Source organism: Excalfactoria chinensis, chromosome 9 (genome assembly GCF_039878825.1).
Source record: "Excalfactoria chinensis isolate bCotChi1 chromosome 9, bCotChi1.hap2, whole genome shotgun sequence".
Taxonomy (NCBI): Eukaryota; Metazoa; Chordata; class Aves; order Galliformes; family Phasianidae; genus Excalfactoria; species Excalfactoria chinensis.
In genome coordinates, this window is record NC_092833.1 from 2,812,981 (window position 1) to 2,834,163 (window position 21,183).

At 40.6% G+C, this 21,183-nt stretch overlaps 1 protein-coding gene across 1 annotated transcript in view; it reads left to right on the forward strand.

The window, feature by feature from the left end:
* Positions 1 to 3,397: 3,397 nt before the first annotated feature.
* Positions 3,398 to 21,183, forward strand: part of CLSTN2 (calsyntenin 2) — a 279,156-nt gene continuing 261,370 nt past the window's right edge. The window contains exon 1 of the mRNA XM_072343954.1: positions 3,398 to 3,556. Coding sequence (XP_072200055.1) covers positions 3,460 to 3,556 — 97 coding nt within the window. The 5' untranslated portion in view covers positions 3,398 to 3,459. The remainder of the gene's footprint in view (positions 3,557 to 21,183) is intronic.

The following is a 21,183-nucleotide window of genomic DNA, read 5'->3' on the forward strand; positions in this document are numbered from 1 at the left end:
AATGCCTGCAAACTTCTAGAGAGGCAGTGAAAGCTGTGGTAGCAGTGGCAAAGCGCTGCAGCATATTGTGCCATTCTTCTAACACTCAAGGCAGGTTTAACGCCATGAAACAAAAGAACAACTAAGCAGGAAGGCCCTGGGCCTAATTCAAACTTGCCGTAAAGAAAAAATGCTATCAGTGTCACAGTTAATGAATTTGGTGCACATGAAAACCATTACTTTATATGACTAGCAGAAATAAATCCTACTTCCATTCTATTAGAAAAGAGGATGCTTATTATTTCCCTACCCTGTGATTACAAACCAGACTTTAACGTATCATAATGCTATATTTTAGATCTATTTTCTTCTTTAAACCAGCATGCACACTCCACTCCAGTCCTCTCCTCTCCCTGTGCTTTTCCAACAGGAAAACATATTGCCATTTTCCTTAGTAATAAATAAGCTTCTCCTAAGTGCAATCAAATCTAGATTCCTGTGGCTATATACTCATTTTAAACTATAGATTAGGTTTAATATTGTATAAATCATGGCTTTGAGCACCCTATAAGTGTTTCCCCATTCCAGTGTTATGCAAACGTAGAGCAATATTCTAAAATAGAGCAATAAAAAACCTAAGACTGTTTCAATAAGGAACACTGCAGTGGGGCTTGTTATAGGATCTGAACTGTGTAGATTAATGCACTGGAATCTCAGGTATGATTGTCAACTTTCCAACTTTTCTTATGTTGAAATATAGTGGTTTTTTTTTCCCCAAGATTTCCATTATTTTTGATGATTATATTTTTGTTAGTTTTTAGTTAAGTGTAATTCCTTTAACAAGATAGTACAGCCATTTTGTACTGGAACATTGAATATTCCTGCCAAACTGTCACTTCTTTATTCCTTAGAATAACTGATATTCACTGTGGTATTATTAAGTCGTTTGGAAAACATGATTATCACAATGGTTAAAAACCCCACCTCAACATCCCAGTGGGGAGTTAGGATTGACCCCGCCCTGGGAGTTACTCAGGTTTCTTCAGCAACCTGACTCTCGGGGTTAAATCCTCTTCTCCACTTTTCTTGAATTTACTCTGGGGAAATTATGATAAAAATAATCTTTATGGCTCCAGACTGAAATGGATCTTTCTGATTGACTGCCTCAGATGCCAAATGCGTGTCAATAATTCTCAGTGCATGCGTGACTGTGACCTTTTCCCCTTTGCTTTATAATTTCTATTTTACAAGAGCAATAAAACATGTTGGAATGAAGTGACTTTTTGCACTTCTCAGTGTGGGTTCTTGCTTTTCTCAGTGGTTCCAGACACAGGAATGAATGTGTCTCAGGTCAGAGGTAACCTTTTGGTAATGTCCTGTTTGAGATTAGATGGTGTGTTTTCCTCCTGTAATGATTCTGTCAGAAACTTATATAAGCAAGGATTGAAAGATCTGCTCCTTGCAGTGCACAGTTATTCAACAGAGTAGAACTGACTAAAGGATTTCCAACCTCTTTGCTTTCTTATGCCCTCAAGTAGGCTGTAGAAGTTAATGGGCACACGTGGTTGCAGAGTGGCAGCATAAAATGTAGGTATTAATGGCAACTGTTGACTTTAAATTTTTGTATAGCTCCATATAATCATAATTTGTAAGTATTTATATCCAAATGCCTCATCACTGGTATACAACACCACAAGAAGACCGTAGAGCACTCAGGCCATCATTGCAATTAAGAAGTACAGTGAAGTACAAAGAAGAGCAGTGTTGATTGAGGTACCAGGGCTGAAGTTGGTTTTTGACTCTGACACCAATATCATGTCATCTATAGGTGAAGTGTCCTCATCTTCTGTACCTTAGCTCCCTACCTGTGGAGTGGGGGAACACCTGTCCCATCTCACTCCTCTGATTGGGCTTGCCTATTTAGTTTATAAGGTGGCTGAGATCATATTGTACAGCATCTGCCTTGCAAAGCTACTGTCGAGATTTCTAGAATCATTTATAATAACTATTAATATATTAATACTTAAAAGTATTCATTAGGTGCTCAGCACTGTGTATCTTTATGGAATCAGCTGCAGTGAACGCAGCCAGTTTCACAGGGCAGGCAGTGGTGTGCTCCCAGCTGGATACAGGGACAATGCCTTGTGCCAAGTCCTGGGAGGGGTTTGGAGCTGTTAGCAGGAAACCCTTGTTAGCCAGGTGGAGCAAACATTGTTTTTACAGTTAGTGCTTTGGGGATGGAGGGACTGTCCCTTAATAGTCTTATAATGGCCAGATTCCTCATGAAAAGAACCATCCTCTGAAAAAAGATGAGAAACGGAGCGCTGACAAAAAGTGTTCCCTGAGCAGTTGTCTGGTATGCCAAATTATCTTATTGCTTCTTTTTCCTGCTTTTCCTTTGTCCTGTTCTGTTCCGCCTTGCAACAGTGACTACAAGACAGCAGCTTCCGTAGCTCTAATTAGATGAGCGAGCAGAAAGGGTGTTCAAAGTTTATCCCAACTAATGTAACTTGGAAAGTATTTGTCTGGGTGAAGTGGAGCAGAAAACGTGTGTTCCTTCTTCAGCTGATAAATACTGCCTGTTCAACTGGGGAAGGGGCTTCGGGCCTCACGGCCATACCTCCTCCCACTTCTGTTGAGTTGTTGGGTGTGAGAAGGGAATCATACTTCATACTATGCAGGAGGTTTTGAGCCATACACAGAGAAAAAGCTAATGGGAAGGACTATAGGAAAGACCCATAGCCATCCAATCTTGTGCAGTACCTGTGATGCCACCTAGACAGCTGTGGCACGGACAGACGTTGGATGCACCTGCACTCTGTGGCACCCGCTGTTCATTAAGGCTCCCACTGCTGGCAATGCAACCTGGGCCTGCTGCCATCGGTGAGACGCACGAGCAGGCAGCCCCGCGATGAGCAGCCGTGCCTCAGCTGTGCCTGCTGCCGCGCTCGCTTCCCATAGCGGTGATGCACAACGCACGGGCTGGGGCACCAACAAAGCAACAGCTGAGCAGGGAGCGGCCTTCGCGGGGACCCAGCGCCCCTGCAGCGCTTCCTCGTGCCTCGCGTACCGCCCTCACGGCCGGGGCAACCCGCGTATCTTTCCCGTTCCTCCCATCCTCACCCCTACCAGCCCCCGCCCCGCCGCCCCCGGGGGAGCGCGCGCAGGTGCGCGAGCCCCCTCAAGCACGCGCGCGACCCCGCCCCGCCGTCTTCAGGGCCGAGCGCGGCGGCGGCGCCGTCCCTCGTCGGCCGAGCTCGGCGCCCCCCGCCCCGCTCATGAATATTGATGCCTCCCCTCCCCGTGACGTCGCCGCGGTCCCGGGGCGGGAGCCGGAGCCGCCCCGGTGCTGGCCGCGAGGGCGAATGAGGGAGCGGCGGCAGGCTCCTGCCCGCCTCCCTGCCCGCCGCCTCGCGCCGCATCCAGCCGGAGCCGCGCAGGGCGCCGCGTCGCGCGTGGAGGGCCGGCGCCGCGGCGGGGATGCGGCGGCGCTGCGGGGGGTCGGCGGCGCTGCTGCTGCTGCTGATGCTGCTGGAGCCGCCGTTCGGGCCGCCGGGCTGTCTGCTCGCCGCCAAAGGTAGGTACCGGGCCGGGCGGGGCGGGCGGCGTTGGGGATGCGGCGGGGACGGCCTGGCTCCGGCTCCCCGCCCGCAACTTTTTCGGACGGAGGTGCGGGGCGATGCGGGGAGCGGGGCGGAGTGCGGCGACTCGCACCTGGGCTGCGCTCCGCCGTGGAGCTCCCGGGTCCGCCGCCGCCCCGCGCTGCTCCGCGGCACAACTTGGTCTCGAGCGCTCCGCCCGGCACGCTGCGCGCCTCGCGAACTCCTCGGCTTTGTTTCTGCTGTCCGTGGGCGGTCACCTTTTTCCTCCTCGCGTGTGAGCGGAAAACTTCAGTTACCGCTGTCTGTTGTTGGGTTGGTTGGTTGGTTTACCGCGAATGATCGCGCGTTGTTGAACTTCGGGAGGACAGCGAGTCTTTGTTGCCTTAACTTTTCTCCAAGTTACGAGTAGCAGACAGTAACCGAAAGAAGCGGGTCGGTACTTGCGGCGTTACAGCCGCGTGTGTCCCGGGGGAGCGGGGCGCTCCGGGGAAACCGCAGCGTCGCTGGCGACGAACAAATAACGTGGGGCGGCTCCGAGCGGGGACACCGCGCTCCCCTTTATTTCCCTCGGTATCTTAAAATGAAGCTCTCTCTTACGTGGATCTTTTCTTTAGCCAAGCGTTCCCGGCTCTCTGAGGTGCCCCCCGAAGCTGCAGGTAGCTCCGCGCGGCAGCCGCAGCCGGGCCGGCTGTGTCGGGCTGTGCTTTGTGTTTCACCGCTGGAGGGCTGCAAAGAGCAGTTTCCGATAGCGGTAACTTAAAAATATTGAGTGCTTAAAAATCGTCATTTTAAAGGTGTTTATATCGGCGTGTGACTATTTCTGGCTTTTCCTTATTATTTTATATCTATTTTATTTATATTTCATTTCTAAGGTCAGGTATTGCCCGAGGCTGCTTTACAGGATCAATGAATGAGTTAACAGGTCTTGGCACCATATGCTGTTGATGCCTGATGCACTTGTCTCTGTGGACTCTTTCCCTCCTCCCTCAATTAGCGGCGTATAGGAAAAGGGCGTTATTTAAATATAACGTGGCGCCGTTTTCTCCCTGCTTTGAGTTATCTTTTTCTATAGGAAGAAAATCATAATTCCAGGGGCGTTCTGGGTGGCATTACGAGCGGCTGAGAAACTTAATGCTGTAGGCACAAAGTTGACTCTTGGCGGGGAGGTGCGGAGGGACGCAGTGAGTGCTTTGGAGATTTCAGCACCGCGGTGCCGGACAGCGCCGCACATCCCTGGCCGCGGGCTCGCTCTGCTGCTCCTCCTCTTAAGAACAAACCCGAAGCCAACAACTGTCCCTGCTGTCCCCTGCCCCTCCTCTGCTATTTCTGGAGCTGGGAAGAAAGATCATTGGAACAGCACCAGTTCTCATCGTTCACCACTCTGGCTTAGTGAAAAATAACTATTTATTTCACAAAAATAAATCCCACCTACATTATTATTTTTTTTTCTTTTTCTCCCCTTATGAAACTGAGGAAAAACAAGACTCTCTAAAATACATTATATGAAAAAATAAATGTAAGAGGTAATGCCTGAATGGTTAATAAGTGGTCATTTAGAGATATCACCTGTATATTAAACACTCATACAGTTTGTTGTCAGCTTTCTAGCAGCTTGTTGACTATAGGATTTGCACCCTAAGTTCAGTAAAATTGCTGCTTTAAACAGGAAAAGAAATATTTTAAATATTTTCTGACCTTTTTCTTCAGTAACACAAAGAGTTATGCTTTCTGGACTACTGCAATTGCATTAATGCTGTTTGGAAATCATGTGGGCAGACTCTTATGTGATCTGCAGTTGTGTAAGTCAGAACATTTTGAAAGGCCAGTCCTACCTGTTTTTTGCAGCACGTTCAGAATTTGTATGTACTCCTTTCAGACGGGCAGGAATACCTGCTGCATTTCCCTTCCTCTTTCTGTCTCTCCACAAATCTGTGCATAAAACTGATCTGTAAAATTACCCATCTTTTTCTAGTATTTACCTATCAAACAACTCAGCAAAGTTCTGAAAAGGTTGCCATATCCAAATTTCTTGTGAGACCCAATTAGTCAGCCTTTCAAGTTTGACTTTATTTGAACACTATAATTAACATAAACATGACTTTAATCTTAACTTTTAAGTGTGGCTGTAAGTATCTCAGTGGTCTGAATAACTAAGAATATTTGATACCAATTAAATTAATTACATGAGCAAAACTTGAAGCCTTAGTCATTCAGGACATTTCCAAATCAATGGAACATTCAGTCCCACTTGGCAAGTCTATTATGTGAATACAGCTGATATGACTATTAGCAATAGAAGAGCAACTAACCTAGGGAGACAGACAGCATATTCTGCTTTAAAGAAAGCGTGAAGCCTGTAGAGGAAGAAATTAAAGAGGAAATCTTCGAAAGAGTGCTAGATGGATTCTAGTATCTGAATTTTTTCAGCTTAATGCTATGATTACTTATAAATCCTTTTCCCCCAGTAAATAATATTAAAATACTTTACCATATCCATTCAAAGGAAAGAGACAGAAAAATAAGACATTTTTGTCCTCACTGAAAATACTTAGATAGTAATGTTTGGCATGCTGTAGGTCAAAAGATGGGGGGTGGAGAAACAGAGCTTTCTGTAGCTTACCAAGAATCCATAGCAAAGACATACTGATGGCTTCATGTTTCCATTCTCATATCAATACATTGAGATGGGAATACTTTATTAATATTTTTTGAAGTGTTTTGACGGAAAAGGAAATTCTTGAAAGAAGACTTGTGTCTCCTAGGATAAAAGATTCATCTGATTTTGAAGCTTAGGTGTCAAGATAATGAAATGATTCAAAAGTCTCACAAGAAAAAAACACAGTATTTGATAACTGTTTAAATATTGAAGTATTTCATCATAGATGACTGACAGCTATATTTAAATTGTCGTTACCAAGCTGATGAATATTTGCCAGCCATAATCATATTATTACCAACCTTAATTGCATTATTTGGAATGCTTTCAAAGATAGGAAACAAGTAGCTTTGGAGTTTTTGAAGCATGTTTCAATTGTAAGCAAAGCATGTGTATATTAAAAAACATCTTATGAAGCATGTCCTTTATCACTAACCATTAAGTGGCTTCACAGTCCCAGATTTATAATTTTCTTTCTTGAAGTGACAGCCCTCAGACTTCAGAGGCAGCATTGTGTACCTGGACAAACCCTGTAATGGCCAAATTACACATCTGGAAGTGGCCTCAGTTTTCTTTTCCTCTTTTAAAGATTATGAAAGCTGATTAGAGGTTATCAGAGGCATTGTTGCCTTGTTTTGACTGTTTAAGGTTTAAGTGGGAAAATGTATTCATGTTCAGTACTCCTCTGCATCTATTATACATTAAAAAAGCAGAGTGCAAATTTATATAGCTATAGCTTTTTCAATTTTGTTATAGATATACTATATATATATATATATATACACAGACACACACACACATATATATAGTATATAATAGATATATGTAGATATTTGTTATATATATTTCTTGGGGGGAAAGAAAAAAGATTCATGAAGGTGTTAATATATGATAAAAATATAATTCTAGAATTTCTCCTTTTCGTGTATCAGATTTTCTGTGTCACGTTGATGGGATGTTTTGGGAAAGCATCTTCATAGGTCTCAGTCTAGCTTCAAACCTCATTACGTTTCCTGACTTCATGTGTATTTCTTTGTCTTTCTCTTGGTCCTCATGTTGACTTAGCTCCCTAAAAGTGATTTATTTGTTTCTTTAGTTTCCTAGGGGGTTGCATCAGAAGGCTCTGCATACCTTGCCTGGCTTCTGTACAGTGTCTGAGTGTTGTAGCTAACACTTCATTTAGTAGAGAGAAAGTAAGGGGTAGACTTCTGGAAGGGTTCAGGGTAGACTTATGGAAAAATGGGTAGGATATCATAGAGCCTTTAACTGGGGAGGAGTAAGAACTGTTAGGAACAATATTAGCAAATAAAGTTGATCAAACCTCTTGGTGGAGAGGAAGATGGAAGCTAAAGCCTCCTAGGATTTTCTATACCTTGTCATGCTTCAAACAAATTACCCAGAAAACCATGCAATAAGTTTTGATAGTGGAGATGGAGGCAATAAGGCCACTTAATAAAACATTTTACCATGTGAGGTATTGCTTCTCCAGGCACCTTGTACCATTCCTTGATCTCTCTGCAGATGCTATCTGCAGACTAACAGCCTTCCTTGAGTGGCAGCTGCTGCAGCCGTCCCTCGTGCAGATATTTACATTCTCATTTCATTTATATATTTTTCTAGATAAGCCACTTCTGATTTCAACAGGGTTAGTTTTTGACAGCTGTGTGAAGCTGTGTCTCTCTTGCTGCTCTCTAGAGTAGTCTACTGAATCACGGCTTAGCAGTAAGTGCTTGAATCAATCACATAGGCTGTCCATATTTTTGATGCCAGATAAGCAAGCAACTCGGCTAATCCCCAAACCCTTATTTATGGGAGAAGCTTCAGGATGTGGTGGATGTTAAAGTTTCAGATACATTCAGCAAATTATTGTACAGCTTCAGGAAAGAAAAAAAAAGTTGTGTGTAAAAGAAAGGCACAACTGCTTGCTGAAAGCAATCTCATGCAACCTACTGTTGGGAAGGTGTCCAGGAGCAGCACTGTATGTGTTTTTTCTCTTTCATATGTGCTTGCTGTTGCTGGGTCTGTTAGACTTCATAATCAGAGAACAGGGAAATCTTGTAGAGTTTGAAAAGTGTGAGTCAAAGTAGTATGGGTAAAAAGAGAAGACTTTTTGAAAAGAACTGGAGGTGGGAAAAGGAAGCCTAACGTCAAGCTTGAGAAAGCCATTTGTTATATCAAAAAAAGGTATTCTCTGACTAAAGTTTGTGGTTTGATCTCCTTGGACTTTTATCTATAGGTTTGAGCATGTTGTGAATATTTTAAAAATAGGAAAGCTGTCACGATTCAGAAAGGGTGCTTTTAAAACTAAAATAGAATGAATTTTGCAAGAGACGCTTGCGTTGTGATTTGAAGAGCTGTTGTTAAATTTGTCACTGCATGTAGAGGCAGGGTTACTTGTCTGTCACTTCACAGCGCAGTATATAAAGCTCCTTCTACAGCAACATACATCTCCCTGTACTCGGTATTACTGCAGAATAGCAAAACAGGATCTGTGGCGTATGATTTACATGGTATTCAGAAAATAGGTGCGTATAAAGCATGTGTCTGCTCTGTGTTTATTCTAAATAGAGCTTATGTTGTATACATATGTGTTCCCACACACTCAATTGTTGGTGTATAAGAAATTACACAAATCTGAAAGAAGAGTTCATAATTCATTTTGCACTCCACATCTCTTGTAAGTGTGCTACACAAGATTGGAACATGCCGATATCCTGAATAGGATGCTCAAATGCAGTTATTTCATTAGTAAACCCCACTGTTGAGGGCAAGAAGCACGGAGACCAAGGGTTGCTGTTGTTTACATCTTGGTGAACTGTTTACGTAGTCTTGCTTTTTCTGAATGACCATGAACCTGCAGAGAATGAGAACTTATGCTTTGTTGTTAAGCATGCAGCTATACCCAGTGCGAGGGGCGGTGCACATTCCCTGTGGGACTTTGAGCTGATGACTACAGGATGCCTATAGTGCTTAAATGGTTTGTTTTCTTCTAATTCGTTTACTGAATAGACTAAATTAGTGAGGGGAATTTAAGTATTTTGAAGATTTAATTATAGATTTCTAGAGTGTGGAGTTCACTCTAAACAGCTATTTTGTTGCTGTATGTATTTCAGTAAAAAGAAGAGCTGCTTGCAGCTGTTGAATAAGGCAGTAAGTTATCAAGAGTAAGTTGTTAGAATATTAGGCACTATAAAATGTCATCAAACATACAACATAAATGCTCTCCTCAGGCAGTATAACAGCTGTAATTCTTGTTCATTGACTCTTTTTTTGTTTTAAAAACATACAGTGTTTAAAAATATTTTGAACCTATATGGGATTTGTCCCCGTCCCAGCTCTTGAAATTCTTCTTAAGGTGGGAGATGTGTAATTCCTAAAAGCTTTTAAGAAGTCACTGTGGTGTGTATATCAATCCTTATGTTCTATTTGATGGAGAAATAGCCCTGCTTTTGGCATTTTGCTGTAAGTAAAGTCTGTATGTACGTGTGTGTGTGTATATGTATATATATACATACACGGATTTCAGCTTAACAACAGTGGAACAGGAATGGCTCAGGACTTCTTACACTGTGTACTACTGAGAGTCTTCAAGATCATTCAGCTGGAGCGCAGCTAGGCCAATGTATTATTTAAGCACTACAGGACTATGGAAAAGGATTTTGTCAATTATTTTAAAGCATTTTTGGAATAGAATAGAGAGAGAGATCTATCGAGTTACAATTCATTTTAGTGTGACTTCTCTCTGTATTGTTTATGAAGATGGCCATACATGAAATAGCATTTTCATAGCAGAGTATTCAGATGTTTTGTCTTTGTATGTGAAATTTTGACTGTGGTTGAATCAATGCAAGATTTGCAGTGCATCAGGTTCTTCTTTTGTGTGTTGTAGTGTAAATGTATACAATTCTTTTAAAGTTATTATTGTTCTTTCACTAATAGCTGCCTTTATCCTAAGGAGGGAATTCTGGATTTAATCTTTCACCTATTCCCATTCATTGATCAATAGAACAATTCTTGTGTGATTTATTTTTAGTTTGTAATTGAAGTGCTGTTCAACCAGTTTAAAACAATGAAGTGTTGACCAGCATGGCAAGTAAGATCTACTTATGGTAGTTCATCAGTATGTATACTGACATTTAAAATACTTGCAATAAAGGCATCTAATTTTTTTTTACATTTCCTCCTTCTTTCCATTCTGTCCCCAAGTTTCTTTTCTGTTCCTAGTTAAATACTATGACAAGCAGCGCTGCAGTATCACAAGATCTCAGTTGTTCTTCTTTGTCAAATGTATTGTTGTTGCTGTTTCTAATCAGACTAATCACTCAACGTTGTGTACTTCAAATGTAGGGGGTGCTTGTCTGCTTTTCTAATAACAGTTAGCAAGAATGAATTTTGTGTACTCTGTTGGTACTTTTCTATGTGTATCTTATGAAAACTAAGGTGAAGTGGGGCACCTTTATTTCATTTGAAGAAAACTGCCTTTAAATATAAATACTGGAACTATTGCGTTTTAACACTTGCTCCTCTGTTGCTTGTTTGCTGACAGACTGGAGTAAGTAAACTAAGTGAGAGAGATTACACTATGAAATTTGAGGTTGTTCTCCTGCTTCTTGCTTTCTGACTGTAGTATATTCCTGGCTTACTGAAATAGGCATGTGCTCTTATATACCATGTCTGTGTATATGTTTATATATGTAATAATGATCAAAACCATCTGTTTCAGCTGAAGAGAATTTAATAATTCATTACATTTTTTTGACTTTTAAGATGCTCTGTTGTTCATTTATTTATTTTTCACTTAACGCCTTGACTTCTGAAGCAAAGACTGCGAAATGTTAGCTTTTATTCCTTAAAAGATGACTAGTTCTATGTTAAAGCTGAAGGAGGAGTGAAAAGGTGATACATGTGTATCACAAAAGCTAACAAATTCCAGTGTAGTAATGAGCATTTCCTTTTTACCTTTTTTAATTGTTTGCGTTTGTTTTTAACCTGTTTGTATGAGATATGCTAAAAGCCTGACTGTAGCTGGAAAGCATCACTCTGCCTGGTCTTATACTGGGTTGTAAACATGCAGTACTTACTTGGGCTGAATTTTGTGGTTAAAAGTCGAACTTCCAAAATACAATTTGGTAGAACAAAACCAAAGGTCTCATGGTTTTCTTTGTGATGGATACTGGTCATTTCTGGTGTTACTCACAAAGGCTGGCAGCAGGGGTAAACACAGGAAAATGCATTAGTAATAATATACGAGGCAATTCTGATGTAACTGCTTGGCAGTCATATTGGATGAGCTTTTCTCCTGCTTTTCATTTTTGAGGGCTGCTTTAAATATTCCTCATTCGAGTTGAACAGATGGCATTTGCCATTGTTGTCAGTCTTTGGAAGAAAAAGTGCGGTTTTAAGATCTTGGTTAACAGAACTTTAAATTCATGTTGAGAAATAAAACCTAGAGACATTTAAACCAGTGTGATTTATGTGAAGCTGTTTCAAAAAGTCTGCATTATGACAGTGGTCCATAATTCATACACTGTTGGTTTGGTGGCATGTGTGGGAAAGTGCACCGGATACTGTGGTTGGCTGCCATCTTTTCTCCCTCTTCTAAAACAGTGTACAGAGATATACAGTAAAAAGAAACTACAATTCTTTTGAGGTCTTGGTGAAGCTAAATGCAAAATGAGAGAAATACCTTCTGAGACCAATTTGAAGGACAATAGTTAAAGGTCTTTTTCCTTCCTTGGCACCCATTTACATCTAGCCTTAGTAGTAGAGTCTGTGAACTACTTGCATTGGCTGCAAAAAATAATCAGGAAAAACAAGCCTATTTTTAGCGAGCTTATGTTGCCATTCAGCTGTCCATCTCTAAATTTGTAGTGACTGACAGTTCAGAAGTACTGGAGCTACTTCTGGAGATTATAAATAAAATACATTAAATAAAATGTTGGTAAACGAGTATTTTTGATGCAAACAGCACAATTTCATGACTGTCAATATGAATTTCTAGTAGTAAAACTTTTTTTTTTTTTTTTTTTTTTTTTTTTCCAAAATGAATCCTTTCTTTTAGAACTGGACCTTGGGTTAGAATGTAATTACATATGTATTTCAAGATGCTACATCTCAGTCTTAATAAGTAAATAATGGTCACTTAAAACTAATTTTTAAGCCGTAATCTTTCTTTATTCTCTGTATAGTCTCGAGCATTTAAAAAGTCTGTTAAGTTCCAACACTTGGAGCCTCTTAAATCCATGGGTAAGAGTTCCAATGTTTTCATTACCTGGAGAAGTATAACTTTAGAATGAAGGGATCAAATTTCTGGCAGCTAAGTCAGAAAGGCAGTGTTAAGCCAGCTGAGGCTGTGATGCTGCATTAAGGATATGAATGGATACAGGTGTAAATTTTCTTAAATTTATCAGAATCTTCTAAAAATATGCTGTGTCATTTCTGTCTTCTGGCAAATGCTCAGTGCAGAATTATGCCCATCAGAGAGATCTGGGATGTTTTAGATGTATGCGTATAGGAGGTAAGCACTGCAATTCTAATGTCTTCTTATGAAGCTTGCTTTGAAAGATATAAAACCTTGCTTTATTCTGAACAGTAGGATGTAAAATGGTGGCAGCATGTTTTATTAGGCAATAGAAACAGAACGTGGGGAGCTGCTGCTGTTGGTTGCACTTTGCAGGTTGTGGATTCTGTGTTTAACAGTCCATTGCATCTCCTGGCTGGTTTTGTTTTCTTGTCAGGTAGTACCATTCCAGCTGCAGTAAGACACAGGCAATGAAATGTGCTTTGTATGATCGATTTATTTCATGTTACAAATACCTTTTGGTTTTCTTCGCCCTGAAAGAGTGCTTTCCCTCAAATGTAGGTATGCTGCAGTAGCAGTCTCGTTGTACATTTCCTTTCTGGAAGGAAGCACCTCTTGGCTTGTGAAATGCCCCCTGGCTGTAGGACCAAGCAGAAAAATGTGGTGTTTGCATGCCTGCAGTCTGTGTTTGTGCCTGCAGAGCACTTCAGCAGCTTGTGGGGAAGATAGAGCATGTACAGTATGCACACAAATATTTAGTGATGGAAAGCTGGGGTGACAAAGATAAACATCACCAAAAATATCAGGGACAGAAGATGAAATTATGCAGTATGAAGTGAGCTGATCGTGCAGCTGAGAACTGCCTTTATTTCAGAAGTACTGTTTTTTTGGAATGGTCTTCAAAAAGCAGAATATTTGCTTCCTTCCAGCATCAGAATTAAATTCTAGACAACGAAAACTTGGCTCTCCTGTTTCCTGGTGTCAGAGGGCATATATTTCTCAAGATGTGGTAGAATTTGCCGGGCAGTATATCTTAAAATACAATAATATATTCTTAAACTTTCCATTCAAACATGCAATTAGAGCTGGACTCCTGCTTAGTTTGTCTTAGCCTACTTAAGAAATACTTGAACCTGGACAAAGAAAATGCTTTTAGTACAGAATAAGTCTGTGTATGGAAAAAACTCCTTCACAGTAGCTATTCCAGATGCATTTGGTTTTGTAGGAAGTTTGATTAGAATGATAAATATCGCATGGCTAGAAAAGGTTGGCCCTGAGGTTAGCAGCCACTGGTGGTTTGGGTTGTGAGGCTTCTGAGTCTTGTGTGGCTCTGATGGCTTTGGCTTTCCAGAACTGCAGACTGTAACAGAGAGGTGCTGGGACCAGGAGCTCAGTCTTCGGAGGTTTCAGAGTGCTGGGATGTGCTGCAGTTCTGGAAGCTTTCAGATGTTTTGCCTTGACTGTGTTTTAAGGAGTGGTGCCGAGGCCACAAATCTTAAATGTAAGACAAGACTAAGAAGGTGAGTTATGGAAAGTTACAGACTTGTGCTTCTTTTTTATGGTAAGCCAATAAGCGGTATATTTTTGCAAGATTTTGCAAATCATTGCTTTTATTGACAACTTGGGAGTAGCTCAGGGATAAACTGGAATATAGGAGGAAAATTAATGCTTTAATGTCTTTGCTTACATGTTCTATTCTAAAATGCCTTCTACAAACTGCTGACTGATACAGTATTGGAAAGGATTTTTGTCATTTTTGAGAGTATCTTTGCAAAATGTTTGTTGGATATCTTTTTACAGATCTTGTCTGACCTAGTTCTCTTAGGTTGACTCTATATTAGAGATTTAACTAGTATTCCATTACGTCGATTTGAAATGTAATTATCCTAGAACACACTTCTGACCTTTTAACTTTTCTGCTGCAATGAGTTTAATTCCTACATTGAAGAGGAAACTGAAGGCCAAATATTACACAGGGGAATTGAATCATCTGAGCCCCAGAGAAAACTGTCTATAACCTGTGTGAAGGGAGCTGTTTGCTATCTGTCTCTATGTGTAAAATGTATCGTTAACTTTCTCATCTGTTGTATGCGTAGGGAGAGAAATTAGATGATGGGAAGGGAAGGCAAGCAAGTAAATGCATACTAGGAATGTGTAGTGGAGCAGCACCAGTAGGTTGCCACCTGTGAATTATTTTGTATAGTTGCTGTGTGGCACTGATATCTGTACAAAAAGTCCCTTACATAGAACACAAGGCTCCCAGAGCATGCAGGACATCATTTGCTGTGCAGGAAATGGTAAGGGTGGTTTCAGCCCTTCAGGTGGAAGGTACTACATGTGCTTTTCAAGGTACGTATCTCAGAGCAGCAGCTGGACCTACCTTAAGAGGACAGTGAGTTATGAAGTTGATTGAGTAAACACAACGTGCTGTGCAGGAAAAGTAGACAAAGTAGTGCTATTCTTCTTGAGACAGAGATTGTTGGAGAGTTGGAAAGTGTACGAGAAGGGATTACATAATGCTTGTTCCAGTCAGTGATATTTCCTACCATTCTGGAAAAGACCATTGACACAGACAATATACCTAGACCTTACGCTGTTGTCTTGTACTCAAGATACCTGCTGCCAATTCAGGTTATCCATTTAATTGCCAGATGTTTTCAGTCTGTGAGAGAATCCTTCTCTCTCTCTTTCTCTTTCTCTCTCTCTCTCTCTCTCTCTCTCTTTCTCTCCTTTTTCTATTCTTATTTTTTTTTACAGAGCTGAGTGAAAATAAGCATGAGTTGCTACTTGTAACATCATGGTGATCTTCTGATTGCATCTCAAGAAAAGTAATTAATATTGTGCAGCCGCTGGCAGGGACATTACAATTAAGAATTAGATTTATGCAAAGAACTTTCTGTTACTGTGTTATTAAGCCTGAAAAGGCAGCTCGCAGCTTGTGCAACATGGCGAGCTTATGATGCTTGCTGTTTATCTGATGGACAAGGCTGTTTCTCAGCATGATGTTCCCTTCTGAAGAGATGACGGATTGAGAGTAAGATCATAACCAATATATCAGAATGCAGCTGGCACCAAGACAAAACTCACTCCATGCGTTTTATGCATTTTTGAGTTAACTCAAAAGACCTCTGATACAAAATATTGTGCCAGCAACTGAGGGAAGTTACCGAGTCCAAGGCTTAGGTTTATTTAAGGTGTAGATATTGCTGATCAGAATTAAAATGTGTTTGCTAAGTCTTCTAAAAAGGATTTTCATACTGTTAGCACTTTAAAATACATTGAAGGGGCGATTCATGAAAATTTTTGCCACTTTAAGTTGACTGGAGGCAAAATGCACAATGCTTTGGGCAAGCAAGTAAAAAATTACTTTGAAAACACTACATATCATAGGTACATCCCTTGTATTATTTGTATTTGTATAAATACTCATATTCTGAGGATAAGAAATTATTGTATATGGACTTAAACTATGACGATCCATTTTCATTTTGAGGTAGGTCTGCCAGATTCAGAGAGCAATGCACTGATCAGCTTTTGAAAACTATTTTTGTAAAAGAGAATGATGGATTTGGTGGCTTGTTAATATTTAATTTGAAATTCTTGCAGGCAAGATGTAAATATTTTGAAGTGTAGACATTCCAGATATGTCTTATGCATTTCTTAATGAGTTGATAAAAAGACCTTCCTTCTTAATTTGTTACACAGTATTTCTAGTTTGTTCTTTAATCAGATGGCTCTTGGGATTAATGTGCTGCAGACACTAATCCCTTTAATTATGGTGCTGGCTGAGTTTCTCTGTGATTTATTTTTTTTCTCATTGAAATCTGTGGGATATCTTGTGAATGAAGTTGAAAGCAATGGAATCAAAACTGCCTTCAGTTATAAAGAACTTCTGCAGATTGAGAATAGGCTCCACAGCAATACAAAACATTTTGCCCTGTTTTTTCAAGGGGTGGTGAATACCCATCTTAATAAGCTGACTTGGAATCAGAAGTTGCCTCACAATATGGTGCTGGAAAGGAAGAAGGCTCAAGCTGAAAGGCCAAGAGATCACGCAGATGAGACCATAGTGTGCCTGGTCTGTGCTATTTCCTTGCTGTTGCTGCTTCTGGGAAGATCCACGGACAGGATTTTGCTTTAAATTTACTTCATTTTGCTGCTTCTTCTTTGTGAGAGATGTGATGCAATTTGCATTTTAAATTCTACATATTTGTAAGAGATGAGCCATATTCTCTGAGTGTCTGCTTACCACCTGTACTGTGATGCCAGGCTATTTCTTTGGGTGTTCTTGTTTTTTGTGGCCTGTGGAGCATGCAGGAGAATCAAGGACCACCTGCTTTCTTATATGGTGCCAGAGTACGTCCTTATCTGACTCATTTAATTCTTGCAGACAGGCAAAATAGTGCCTAGATTCTGTATTAAACCAATACACAATAGGTTCATTCTCAGCTCTGCTGTTAAAGTGAATGTGAAAAAGTGCCTTTCTTTATAGAATAGTTTGAGGCAAAATAGTTTATTTTCTGCTAAAATTTATAAAGAGAACAGCTTCCACAGCCCAGGTGCTTATCCCTGAAGGTTTAGTTAGTTTGTAGGCAATCTGACTAGAAGGTTCTGTGCTCTTTTCCATTTTTTTCTTCTGCTGTCTTCCAGGCAGCCTTGATTAATACACTTTGGAGACTTTCCCTTTCAAGTGACATAAATCGAATAGAGCTTCTAAACATGGATGTGGACACAGTAACAACACTACTGGTACTGTGGGTTTTCCATTGCCAGACTCCAGTTATTTGCACCCTAACCCTTAGGAGATTGTACTATTACAGAGAGACCAGAGTTTTTCCAGTGTTTTGGATGTTGTCTGTTTTTATTTTGGTGACTCATCTTTGTATCTTTGTTTTAGGTAACTTTTAAGCAATACTTTTGCATTATGTATTTTTTTTGAAGCTGGTAGAGGTAAACTGACGTTGATCGTGGAAAGAAGAGAGCATGTGTAGCGACTTGCATCCTACTTCTGGACTCGTGAGCGTGCCAGCTGTGCTCACAGCACTCAGGTGGCTCATGGTACCACTTGCAGCCTTCCTGCGATGTGTTCAGAGCCAGCTCTTCGGAGTCTGACAGAGCTTCCTCTGTGCCTGGATTGAAAGGTGTGTTTGCTGCCTTTGTAAAAGGATTTGAGCAGCATCCTGGCTGGTTTGCCAGATGGATCCAGAGGATGAAAGGTGCTCCTGGAGTTTATGCTTTTGCAGCTTCTGTGTTGCAGGACTGGGAATGCTGTAGTTCTGTGTTTAACCAAGAAAAAGGCTTCTGTCAGCTTTCTTATATACTGCCATAGCAACTGATGAATAACCAAGCAAGTAGTGTGCATGTGGTTTATGAACGTAACAGTATGGAAGAGCAATAATTAGGGAAATAAGCAGAGCAGATCTATGTCTGAGTGACTTCACAGCCCCTGACAGTGGCATGTTTGGCGCAGTGGCTTTTTCTCCAGACTTGTATGTCTTTGTGCTTTGCAGTTTGTTTCAGAAGGAGATAATAATACTTCATTACTACAAGCATCATCCATGAAATGCATTCTTTTGTTAGTTTTGCTCCAGTGTAACCCTTAAAACTTCTTCCTTATCCAAACTGCAATATGAAGTGCACGTTTCAAAAATAACTTAAGAATACAGTACAAATTGCCGTCAGTCATTTGTGAGTTACTCTTGCAGTACACATCTAGCTAATGCTTTCATTTTTGAGTATTTAATCCTTGTAGTCATCAGAACATGCTAGCCTGCATGTTGCATAGCAGTCCCAGTTGGTGATGGGAGCATCCAGTTGCTCCTGTGGTACAAGTGTGCATTTTGCCATGTGGTAGTTATCCAGTGGTTGGAAACTGGTGTTCAGAGCTTTGAGAATGTTTTTATTCTTTTTTGCTAGTTTTCCTGTTGTTCCAGTTTCTCAGCAAAAGAAGTAAAGAAGCCTAAGGTAACAGGAATAGCAGAAAAGCTTGCAGATTGTCTTTTAGTTATCAGACAGAATGCTTGGTTCTTGCTCTCTACTTTCCATTTGTGTAGGTTTTCTGCATTTAGCATTTCCAGATAGGAGTAACATCCGTATTTTACTCTAATGGACATGAGTTTTTAGAGGATAATTGTTTTAAGGATGAATAAACCGAACCTTGAAAACAACCCAGTACTGTAATACAGATACTGTTTACATTGTTGACACAATGGAAGGAAAGGATGCCATTCAGAAGGACCTCAAAAGACTTGAAAGGTGGGCTTGTGTGAATCTAATGAGGTTCAACACAGCAAAGTGCAAGGTTTTGCACTTGAGCTGGAGGAATCACGGTATATATACAGTCTGGGAGGAACAATCCTTGAGAGTAGCTCTGCAGAGAAGGACTGGGGTTCCTGATGGATGAAAACCTTAACATGAGCCACCAGTGTGCCCTTGCAGCTCAGAAAGCAAATGGTATTCTGGAATCCATCAGAAGAGGGGTGACCAGCAGGGACAGGGAGGTGCTTGTCCCCTTCTGCCCTGCCCTCATGAGGCCCCATCTGCAGTACTGAGTCCAGGTCTGGGACCTCCAGTACAAGAAAAACAGGGAGCTGTTGTAGAGGGTCCAGAGGAGGGCCACAAAGATGATCAGAGGGCTGGAGCACCTCCCCATGTGAAGACAGGCTGGAGGGAGCTGGGCTTGTTCTAGGAGAAGAAGAGGCTGATGGGTGACCAGTACCTAAAGGGAGCCTACAAACAGGAGGGATGTCAACTCTGTACAGGGGTAGATAATGGCAGGAGAAGGGGAAATGAAGGAGGGAAGATTTAGGTTGGATGTCAGGGGGAAGTTCTTTACTGCGAGAGTGGTGAAATGCGGGAACAGCTGCCCAGAGGGGCTGTGGATGCCCCATCCCTGGAACTGTTCAAGGCCAGGTTGGATGGGGCCCTGGGCAGCCTGGTCTGGTATTAAATGTAGAGGTTGGTGGCCCTTCCTGCTTTGGGGGCACTGGAGCATGATGATGATCTTTGAGGTCCCTTCCAATCCAGGCCATTCTATATGTTTGCATTTGATATGTCTATACATCACAGCTGGACTTGTGGCCTTGATTCAGTATGGAAAACAGCTTTCTTTCACTTCTTGGACTGGGGAAAGCTAAGAATGTGTGTTTTCTAAGATTCAGAATGAATTAATGTTTTATAAAAATAGAAGCTTTACAAAAGATTGCATAAAGGTTGTAACTATTATTGATTTTTCTCTCTAATGGAATAAAGTTCATCTCTCCTCTTAGCTGGTCTCCTGAGATTGTATAGGTCACACAGTAACATAATAAAATCAAACGCAGGCACATTATTTGTTAAACTACACACCATGAATAGGAAATGAGAGAGACCAAAGTCATTTTAGGCTTCATTTTATTTTACTGCTGACTTTGTTCTTAAAAATAAATAAATAAATATTGCTGACTTTGTTATTAAAATATATATTATTTTTCAAATATCATGATTGGCAGAAACCGCTGCTCAGATTGAAGTAATGTACAGCTTTATTTTATTTTAAGAGTAGCTGACAGATAAAACATTACATATCATTTAATTGATTGCATCGGTATACAAAAATATGGGCCAAGATAATATTGCCATCCTTTGTGTCTTTCTTTGTGTCCTTTTGTCAAATCAAGTATGGTAGATAACATTGCAGGCGAATAAAAGAGGGATGGAAGATGACATGCAAGCTACTTTATAATTAGCTAAAAATATTTTTTTCTTCATATAATACAAGGGAGAGTAATATAGTTATGTGTTGGAAAGGAAGAGCTTCCTCTGTGTTTGAAAAGAGACTTCAGAACACAATTAAGACAAAGCTTTATTTTAATTTTCATAAGAATTAAAAAACAAACAAACATATTTTTAATAACTTAGAAGTGCTTCTTCTACCTTAGCTTGTTCTTCGTTTCAAAATATATTTATACATTTGATTTTGAAAATAAATCTTTTGTAAAAAGTGATATATTTTCCTGTGCTGCAGGGAGTTCTGTACTCCTGCATGTTTTCTTTGTCTTCTGGATTAAGACTATGATCAGACTAGTTTTTGCATCAATTAACATCATTGATGGCCCTCTTGATAGATTCTTCTTTGCTACTTAACATGTAGCGTTTTTGGTAGCATGAAATTCCATAACAAATGAGTCCATAAATCTGTTTCGTTTATATGGGAACTCTATTCTGCACAGTTTAATATCAAGGTAATACCTCTAGCTCCATGTAGAATCCATTCTTAAATCAGAAAGAATAGAGCTGAACAAAAAAACCCAGCAACTTGCTTCTGAAGTAGTTTGTGGCACTACAAATGCAGTTAAGATTTGTGGATGTTTAAGTGGGATGATACCACATTTACAGGGTCTGTCCTTTGTTTGACTTTATAAGCGTCTATAAGTGATCTGATGGGTTCTGGTATTTCCTGCATATCTCTATCAAGTCAGCACAGTCACAGTTCAAATCGCTTTTCAAATTAAGTTCTAAATTATAAAAGCTTTCAAAAGTAAACAAAAGCAAATAAAGCATATAAAGAGCTGTTGTTCCTGAAGCCTGTAGCTTCCCCACTCACTTTAGGACCTGAAAGGCATGCCAGTTTTGATTAAATTGGTTATGGTGTGTGTTGTATCACA